The 10305-nt window shown below is 37.6% G+C and overlaps 1 protein-coding gene across 1 annotated transcript; it reads right to left on the reverse strand.

Moving 5' to 3' along the window:
* Positions 1 to 2711: 2711 nt before the first annotated feature.
* LOC101963420 (prorelaxin H2) lies at positions 2712 to 9574 on the reverse strand. The gene is made up of 2 exons (XM_005327996.4): positions 9382 to 9574; positions 2712 to 3159 (listed from the first exon to the last, which is right to left on the reverse strand). Exons 1-2 carry the CDS (start codon positions 9572 to 9574, stop codon positions 2813 to 2815), a joined length of 540 nt encoding a protein of 179 aa, XP_005328053.2. The 3' UTR covers positions 2712 to 2812.
* Positions 9575 to 10305: the final 731 nt, after the last annotated feature.

The following is a 10305-nucleotide window of genomic DNA, read 5'->3' on the forward strand; positions in this document are numbered from 1 at the left end:
GTGTGTGTGTGTGTGTGTATTTATATATACATATCAAAACCTCTCCTTGTACCCCCTAAATGTCTACAATTGTGCTCTGTTAATTAAAAATAAAGAAGAAGAAAGTATAATGAGATAGAATTACACATTTATTAGGATATCTATCATTTCCAAAGGGAAAAAGCTAATGTTGTCAAGAATATGGAGAAACTGAAAGCTTTGTTCATTCCTGGTGGGAATGTAAGATTCCTCAACAACTTGAGAATGTAAGAACTATGGCCACATGATATAGTTATTCTACTTCAAAATCCTCATCCAAATGAATTGCAGGCAGGGAACTAAAACTCCATACAGTCCAACAAAAAGAGTGAAGCTAGCATAAACTAGTAATAAAAATCCATCAATGTTAGTTCATAAGTTGGTGCAAATGTACCACACTAATGCAAGAGTTTAATAACAGAAAAAACTGTTGGTTTTGGTGAGCTCAGGGTGAATTGTGGAATCTCGATTTTCACTATATTTTTCTATGAACTAGAATGTAATAATTTCTGATTAATTAATCATTTAAACATAAAAATCAATGTTTTCCACAAAAATAAAACAAGGCACTTTGTAAAGGGGAAATAAATTTGTTCCTGCTTATAGTTGGTTAGTGCATATGCTGTGATTCCTACCCATGTCTACTGGATTCCAAAATCCCCCTCCCTGCTGAATATCACTTGGCCCATTACCACTTGAGTTAATTTACTGACAAAGATAAATAATTGAACATCATTGTCTTTCAATGAGGTGTTATTGGTTCTAGAACAGAGAACATGTGTAACCTATAGGTTAACTCCCAGTCTGCTTTCCTAGAACCTTCTCCCTTGTCTTCAGCTCTTGAGCTCACAAGCATTGAGTATAATTTCTCGGTATCTCTTGCAGGCATCCCTGTCCATGTGACACAGTTCTGGCTAATACAATATTAACACAACTTCAGAGTCTTTTTATTTCCTTCTGAACCATTACTAAGCATTCCTATTTCCCCTCCTTACCTGCCTGAAACAGACACTGAGAAAGGGAGATGAAACAGCTATCTTGGCACCAAAGGTGTAGAGTATCAGGAAAGAGCCTTATATGTTAAGCATGGCTGACTTGTAAGCATGGATCTTCCTGCATCATTCAGAGGCTAACCAGTGTTGGATGCTTATTCCATAGGCATTGTTTAAACCACTGCTCTAGTGTGTTCTGTAATTCACTGAGAATACCATTCAAACTGATACATGTACAAGAACAGTAATTTTTATATAAGAATTGCATTGAGCAAATGTGATCAGTTTCTCGTGGTGTTTAGGTAGACTGTAGTAGCATAAGCACTGGATGTACTAAAGATACTAGCTGGTTGAGTATTGGTAGTAGATAGTTAACCACAGATTGTCTTTTGCTGCTATACAAGGAGTTGATGGGTAAAAACTCTCCATCTCACTGCAGCCTCCCCCAGCTTTTGACTCTCACCCTATTGCCATGGTCACATATTAGTTACCATTTGTCATCTTACTTTAACCTTTGTTATTCAAGCAATGGAAAATATTTTATACATAAGAGCCTAATCAAAGTGGGACAGAAAAGACAGACTGAAGGCACCACATTGAAAGAAAATTGGCATTGTCATCAGAACCAGTAAATACACACTGTTCCAGAAACCCTGCCTCCATGGATTGTGTGGAGGACCAGATGTAGGACATGGATCAGGGCAGTAGTGAATAGCAGACTCGTGCATCTGGGTGGGAGCCCTTTGTGCTCTGTGGTCTGTAGGATTCCTGGCATTAACCTCATTGAAAGCTCCATTTTAGACTGTAATCTTCCTGACTTCATTCAAAGTGGTTCGTGGCCTCCAAGGTTTTTAGACATTTATGCAGCTATGCAAAGTGGCTTTGTGAGGATTTAATCAATTCTAGAGGTTTCATTGTCATTAGTTATGTATGGAATTCACAATGCAAATTTCTGTCTTAATCCATTTAAATTCTGTTTCCAGACATTTGATGTAATATATTACCTTCCCATTTAAATGCTGGCTAGCATGTACGTATAGGTAATTTGAAGGAACTGGCAAAAAACGAAGATTTCAGCTATGTCATTTGCTTTTCTAACAAGTTTTCATATTACTCTACAATTGTTTTGGTTAAAAGAATGGTTTGTAAGTAATAAAACATTAAACATAAACTGTCTTTCCTTACTGAGTTAGTTCTGTAATATATATGATACTGAGTTGCTTATTCTCTTCTATATATGTCTATTCATTTATCTCATTTAAAAATTATTTTTGTCTCTCAAAACCTACACCTGAGAATATAACCTTAGTTTATATGTCCTTAATTAAATAAAGGTGAGAGTTCAATCTAACTGCTTCTAATGAATTATTCAATAAGACATTAAAATATTTCAAAATTAAAAGAGTCAAATCTTTGTGGTTTTAGGCATATCTAATCTAAGAATTAATGTCAATAAAAGCATTTGATCCATTTTATGTAATTCCTGTTAGGCATTGCATTAAAATGAGTTATGTGTGGGTAAAGTGACAAAGATTGAAAAAAATTCAACTAATGGCACTTTAAAAAGCAGTAATGTAATCAGATTGTGGGAAAAAAAAAGACAAAAAGACTTTCAGCACAAGAAGTTTTATTCATAGAAACTACAATAACAGAAAGAACATTTCCTTTCACATCAAATGAAAAAATCAAATAATAGTCATTTCTCATATTCTAATAATCATGCAGCCAGAAAGAGATATCAGTAAAAATTTCATCAAGAATACATGTGAGCATCAGGTAAGATGTGCACAATTAGCTTCATCTTAGCAAAATTTAAGCATAAATCTTCTGGAACATTTATGTTGGCAACATTTCTCAGTCAGTGAATTTTCATTGATCTGTCGCTTTTTTCGGGAATAAGTATTCAAGCTTAAGTTTTCCAATTTTGAAAGGCTATTTTCTGCTTCCCCTTGTCTATTGTGAATAATATCCTTCAACTCTTCAGGACTAGGCTTTGAATCCTCTATTGCAGGTTCTTGTCCTTGTAGCTGTAGTGACAATGGCAGCCTCTCAGATGCTGTTGCCCTCAGCTGCTGGGGCAAATTAGGACTGATTCCCAACATCATATTGAAGGCATCTTTATCTTCATTGAGAGAGGATGGCATGATATCTATTAAGTTTAAAAAAAATAAGTGGGAAGGGGGAGAAAATATTGATGTCAAGAATCATCAGGAAAACTGTAAATGTAAGAAGAGACAAAAACAAAGGCATTTCCTCAATATACTTGAACAGTGAACAAGAAGCAACAAGTATCCTGCTATCTAAGCAACTCGGTTTCCTTATATTTGAGTAGCTTAAAGTACTATAATCTTGTCAAAGTTCTGCTTTGCTCCACTTGGTCCTCTGTCACCTCTTTCCTCGTCATCCCCTCTTTGCTTTTATCATGATACTTTTCACCCTTTGATATTCATCTCTCATCTTTCTGATGTCACGCTGTTCATTGAACCACTAATTTAAACAAAAGAGGGAATTTTTTTTCCTTTGGTACCAGGGATTGCATCCAGAGGCACTTAACCACTAAACCACATCCCAACATCATATTGAAGGCACCTGCAGCTCACTGCAGCCTCCACCAGCTTTTTACTCTCACCCCATTGCCATGGTCACATATTAGTTTCTATGTGTCATCTTAATTTAACCTTTGTTGTTCAAGCAGTGGAAAATATATTTTATACATAAGAGCCTAATCAAAGTAGGAGAGAAAAGATGGATTGGAGGTACCACATTGAAAGAAAAATTGAGGCAGAGTCTCATTAAATTGCTTAGGGCCTTGCTATGATACTCAGGCTAGCTTTGAACTGGTGATCCTCCTGCCTCCGCCTCCCTAGCTGCTGGGAGTAAAACTGTGTGCCACTGCTCCATGCTGGATATTGATTTTTTATCATAGTAATTTTTCCATTACTAAAAAATTTCGACTTATGATAGTAACCTTTAAAGAGGACCATAATAATCTTAACCTATCCAATCTCATGGTGGCAAGCTACTGCTTCAGAATGAAGTTTAAAATGAGGAATTTCCAAGAGCTCTGATATAATTACCTGAGGATATGTCTCTCACAAATCTCTTTAGCAATCACTTTTCCCCAGACTATTTACTCCAAGTCAATAGACTTTGATATTGAAAAGAGAAACAGGTTAAAAGAACACAAACAAAAAGCAAATACAAAGCAATCTCATCTTCCCTAGTTTGAATTAGTAAATTCCAAGATTCTGTGGTATTCTTTATAACTATTATACAAGAATTATGAAATGAATGGCATTATATCAATCTCTGACAATGTAGAAAATAACTTTAAATCATACTTTAAATCCCATAAAGAAAACTAAATGTGCAGGACTTCGGACTGCAGCCCCTGAGTAGCTCATGCTCTGCAGCACATTGGAACTGCGCTGTGACTGCCAGAGACTGCCCAGAGGATCGCTTGCAGCCACCACTGCTGCTTACGGAACAGGAAGATGTGGGACACATGGATTTGGAATTCATGTGAAAAACCACTTTGGGGGTGTGAATGTGATTCCTGATGAAACTGTATTGGAATAATTTTCATAGTGTGTGTGTGTGTGTGTGTGTGTGTGTATGTGTGTGTGTTTTCTTTTTAAATTTTGCATTTGACTTAAAGTGCCATAAGTAAATTTGTATATTGTAGGGTGGACCTAGCCATCTCCTTAATTTGGGTACTGTTGGATACGTTCTTGCTGCTTTACTTCAGTGAATGCAACAAATGTGATGAGAAAAAGGAGGGAGGACTTCCTGCTAGGAATGTTCTACAGCCAGCATAAAAAGCTCATGAAGGTCCTGGAGAAATGGGGAAACCAGTTGTCATTCCTAAAGAGGATCAAGAAAAGATGAAAGAGATGTTTAAAATCAATCAGTTCAGTTTAATGGCAAGTGAGATGATTGCACTCAACAGATCTTTCCCAGATGTTAGGTTAGAAGGGTGTAAAACAAAGGTGTATCCAGATAATCTTCCTACACAAGTGTGGTGATTGTTTTCCATAATGAGGCTTGGAGCACACTTCTGTGAACTGTCCATAGTGTCCTTAATCGCTCACCAAGCACATGATAAAAGATACTGTTCTAGTAAATGATACCAATGAAAGAGACTTTTTGAAAAGACCTCTAGAGAATTATGTGAAGAAACTAAAAGTGTGGGCTGGGGATATAGCTAGTTGGTAGAGGGCTTGCCTCATATGCACAAGGCCCTGGTTCAGTCCGTAGCACCACAAAAAATACAAAATAAATAAATAAATGTGCCAGATCATGTAATTTGAATGGAACAGCACTCTGGATTGATCAGAGCTAGATTGAAAGGAGCTACAGTGTCCAAAGGCCAGATAATCACCTTCTTAGATGTTCATCACCAGTGCACAGTTAGGTGGTTGGAGCCTTTCTTAGCAAGGATTAAACATGACATGAGAACAGTGATATGTCCTATAATTGACGTGATCACTGATGATACTTTTGAATACATGGCAAGCTCTGATATGACCTATGGTAGATTCAACTGGAAGCTCAATTTTTGCTGGTATCCTGTTTCCCAGAGAGAAATGGACAGAAAGAAAGATGATTAGACTCTTCCTGGCAGATCACCTACAATGGCAGGAGGCCTTTTTCCAATTGACAGAGATTACTGTCAGGAAATTGGAACATATGATGCTAGAATGCATATTTGGAGAGGAGGAAAAACTAGAAATTTCCTTTAAGATTTGGCAATGTGGAGGAATTTTGGAAATTGTCACTTGCTCACATGTTGAACATGTGTTTTGGAAAGCTACCCGACCCATACACATTTCCAGGAGGCACAGGGCAAATCATCAATAAAAATACCAAACAACTTGCAGAAGTATGGATGGATGAACTCAAGAATCTTTTCTATCTAATTTCTCCAGGTGTGACAAAGGTAGATTATGGGGATATATCTTCAAGACTTGGTCTAAGACACAAACTACAGTACAAACCTTCTTCTTGGTACGTAGAGAATATTTACCCTGATTCTCAGATTCCACATAACTATTTTTCATTGGGAGAGATATGAAATGTGGAAACAAATCAGTGTTTAGATAACATGGCTAGAAAAGAAAATGAAAAAGTTGGAATTTTTAATTTTCATGGTATGAGAGGCAATCAGGTTTTATCTTATACTGCCAATAAAGAAATTAGAACAGATGACTTTTGCTTGGATGTTTCCAAACTTAATGGCCCAGTTACCATGCTCAAATGCCACCACCTAAAAAGCAACCAGCTCCAGGAATATGATCCAGTGAAATTAACCCTGTGGCATGTGAATAGTAATCTGTGCCTGGATAAAGCAACAGAAGAGGACAGCCAGGTGCTCAGCATTAGACTCCAATGGAAGCTGGTCCCAGCAGTGCCTTCTTCAAAATGTCACCCTTCCCGAAATATTCTGAGACCAAATTTTTTAGAAAAGAAAAAAATAAGGATTGAATGGACTACCTCAGCATGCGTTTCTGCCACATTCTTAAGTAGCAAAAAAGAAAAAGTGTTTTCCTTCTCTACAGGATGTAAGGTTTATCAGCCATTAAAACTCAGACTCCTCTAGCTTTTCACTTCCTGTCCAAGGACGTGAAACTGCATAGTAGTGAGACTCGCACACTGATGTTTACAAGATTGAAACAGTCTCTCATCAAGAATCATGGAAAAGAATATTCAGACAACGAAATAGTCAACACAATGTGCTTTCTAGAGATCTGCATCTTTTATGGTTTGCTTGCACATCAGTAATTTCTGCTGGGTACTGTCAATGAAGAGATTATCAAGATTTTTTTTTCCTGATTAGAACTGGTAGCCAGTATATTAATTATTGACATAAAAGCAAATTTAAAAGAACTAGAACCAGATTCAGAATCATTAAAACAACATTGAAAAAATTATATTAAACAAGGTTTAAAGAAAATTAAAACAGAACTATGAAAATTACAGTTTGGGGCTGGGGATATGGCTCAGTGTGTAGAGTGCTTGCCTAGCATGCACAAGGCCCTCAGTTCAATATCCAACACCGAGAGAGAGAGAGAGAGAGAGAGAGAGAGAGAGAGAGAGAGAGAGAGAATACAATTTGTTACAGTATGATATCTAATTTCTATATAGATTAAATACCTCAGGAAAATAATACCTCAGAGAAAAATAACTGATTCCAATGACATACATTTTGTTTTCATCTGTGATAGTCATGGATGCTTTTATTTTCCTTGGAGTGCTGTAAACACGCTGGGAGAAAAAGCTCTTTGAACATAGTTTTAATTTCTTTTTATAATATTTTTGTTTGATTTGTGGGCTCTTGAAATTGTGATTTTTAATTGCCTTCTAAAAAATGGAGATTTGACATGATGCCTGGTCTCACCTGAACAAATTAGACATCTCAGTTGTTCTTGGGCCAACAGGCTGACAATCCTAGTCTTCTGTCTCTCCTCCCTGTTCTCTCTCATATTCTCTAGCACTCTCTCTCTCTCTCTCTCTCTCTCTCTCTCTCTCTCTCTCTCTCTCTCTCTCTTCACTCCATACTCAGATGTGCTTCATTGTCAAGTGCATACTTAGATTAGATTATTGAATTGTAATGTTGATCTGATGTTGTTTTTAAATACAATTTGACTGAAAATGTTCAATTGGCAGTTTTTAATAAGTTAGCCAAAGAAGTGAAGCTCTTGTCCTGCATTCTTTCTTAAGTTCCATTTATGTTAAATTGGTTTTTTTCTCTGATTTTTAATACCAACAAATCACCCTATTAATTAAAAGTTACATTTTTAATTTCCTAGAAAGAAAATCCCATTGCAACATTGTTTCTGATATATATTTTTTTCCTTCCTGTTTTGAAGATTATATTTAATGGCATTCTTTTCTTTAATTTTCAAAGACTCACTGCAGGTAGTGCTATTTCTAGTGCATAAGAATGTTTCTGAAAGTCACATCACTAACGATACTTGCCAAACTGAGCATCCATGAAGTTTCTTATATCCTATTCAAGTTCATCAACATCAAGCACTGTAGATGTTTTAGGGTGAGGCTATGATACAGAATGCATAAATTGTCCCCAGGAAATATGAAATGATGCAGGTGCTGGATGGAACATTTTTTTATTCCATGAGCTGTGTAATTCTATCTTCAGTAGGCTTACTTCTTAAAAAAAAATCAAATGTCTAATCAATAAATCATTTTCATGCTCAAAAAAGAAAGAAAAGTAGATGTATTTATTTTGCACATTGATTCTGCATGAGGAGCACTTATGTATACCATATGCAAATGGTATCACAAATCTACTTGTGGTTTGTGATAAGTTACACAACCATATAAAATGTAAAACACTTAATTGTTGGTAATTGAGCGTGCTTTCTCTGGATTTAATAGAACCCTCTATGGGTTTTCACTGCTTCTTTAACTTGGCTTCCATTTAATCTTCCTAAATGCTTTAGAAATAATAAACATATTTTTTATAAACCAATCCATATTTGAACTGCTCCTAGTTCTGAGATCTTGCTTTAAAAAAAAATGTATTCGTTGAAATTTCTAAAACTAGAAAGCAACAATAAAATCTTCAGCTTTCCTGGTCTAAGAAGCAAGCTTCCCATTTCCCTGGTGTCCTTCATGTTTTTTCTGTACTCATCGAGTCATTTTTGTTTCTCTTCCATCACCTCTGTCACACTTGAACTACAAGACCCAATTCAAAAGGTGGGGAGGCCAGGCTCCTGCCACACGGTATATTCAAAGGGAGTGGAGGTAATCTTCGTGGCATAGGCCACTGCCAGTTTTTGACAAGGAGGATAGTCACTAATTCTAAGACACGTTCTGTCTCACTTTTCAGGACCCCAGCAGAGGTCTCACCATGCTGCAATGTATCCTTTGGTACAGAAACTAGAAGATAACCAGCTCACCAGCTCACTTTTAGCCCCCTTTCCTTTGAATAGGAGATGCTTCACCTAGGAGCTAGGTTACCATCATGCCTGCCATCTGACCTACTCAGCTTTTCCTCTGGGGTCTAGGACTGTACCTATCTCCTGCAGGAAATTGTGCAGCATCACCTCTTCTGTGGCTTTCCCCATGTCCCCACAGTGTTGACATGGTACCAAGTGAAAAGAATACTAAGTATCTCTTAGATGAGGCTTTTTGCTATTCTTGAATTTCTCCTCCCTCTGGCAAGATTCCCTTCGAGGTTCTTTCAATAAAAGCAAGGTTCAAGCCGGGCAACAAACACCACTAGCAGGATGACATCTCAGACTTCCTGAGTATCCTTTGGCTAGGTTGGCAGGCCCATAGCAACCAATAGGAAGTGATGGATCACTGGTGGCGGATGGGGGAAGCCTAGGCAGACCAAAGCTCTCACCTGCAGATCTCTGATGGGGATATCTCACTGGCCTGTTCCAGGTCACATGGCCACAAACGTTGATGACTTCTCGGACTAATTGGCGACCACACATCTGAACAACCTCTTCCCACCATCCTGGTTGGGGTGCTGTGGAAACTTGGCTCAGCAGCAGCCAGATTCCTAGGAGGTGGATCAAGAACAGGTGAGACATCTGGGCCTTTTTTTTTCGCACTGGCAGCCTTTCTCTAGAGAATGCAGCAGATCTCACCCACAGACCTGAGCCTGTGCAGCTTCCCTGGCTTCAGCCTGCTTTTCCTACCTGGCTCAACCAGGCTTTTATATTCTCTGGGCTCTTGCTCAGCTCTTGAGCCAATGGTCCCAGCTCCACCCTTTCCCCACCCACCTCCATGGAATTTACTCAGCTCTTGTTCACCCTCCCCATCTTTCCTCCATTACCCCATCCTTTTGCCCTGGGCCTTTTTGCATTGAACTTTTCTTCTCTTTTCTTACCGTCAAACCATTTGGTGTACTAAAGTCATTCTCCATTTGCAGCCTTTCCTTTATAGAGAGCAAGAAATGACTGTTACATTGAATTCCATCACCAAAAATAAAGTAGTATCTTCTTAGAGCCCAAAGTTTTCCAGCAAGCATATTTGCCACACTATCTTCTAGCCTAAACAAGATAAGTTAGATAAAATAGTATAGAGTCTGGTATATCAACCCATAAAAGATATGATGCATTAATGGATAAATTGTTGACAGGAGAAAAAAAAACTGGATCTTACTGTGAATCCTAGTTAAAACACACACACAATAGGTTTGTACAGTCAAGTCTTAACTTTCTAACAGACATTCTTCATGGTACTTGCCTTCTCCTCTGGGAGACATCTTGATTGAAAACAATATTGTAATGTGAATATTGTAATGTGAGATTATATTCTG

The sequence above is a fragment of the Ictidomys tridecemlineatus genome, chromosome 4 (genome assembly GCF_052094955.1).
Source record: "Ictidomys tridecemlineatus isolate mIctTri1 chromosome 4, mIctTri1.hap1, whole genome shotgun sequence".
Taxonomy (NCBI): domain Eukaryota; kingdom Metazoa; phylum Chordata; class Mammalia; order Rodentia; family Sciuridae; genus Ictidomys; species Ictidomys tridecemlineatus.

Excerpts from the sequence above, each read along its gene's own strand:
- LOC101963420 (XM_005327996.4), bottom strand. The coding sequence starts at position 9,574 with ATGTCTCACCTGTTCTTGATCCACCTCCTAGGAATCTGGCTGCTGCTG. Across the intron at positions 3,160-9,381 it reads TCCCCATCAGAGATCTGCAG|ATATCATGCCATCCTCTCTC; the intron begins GTGAGAGCTTTG and ends TAAACTTAATAG.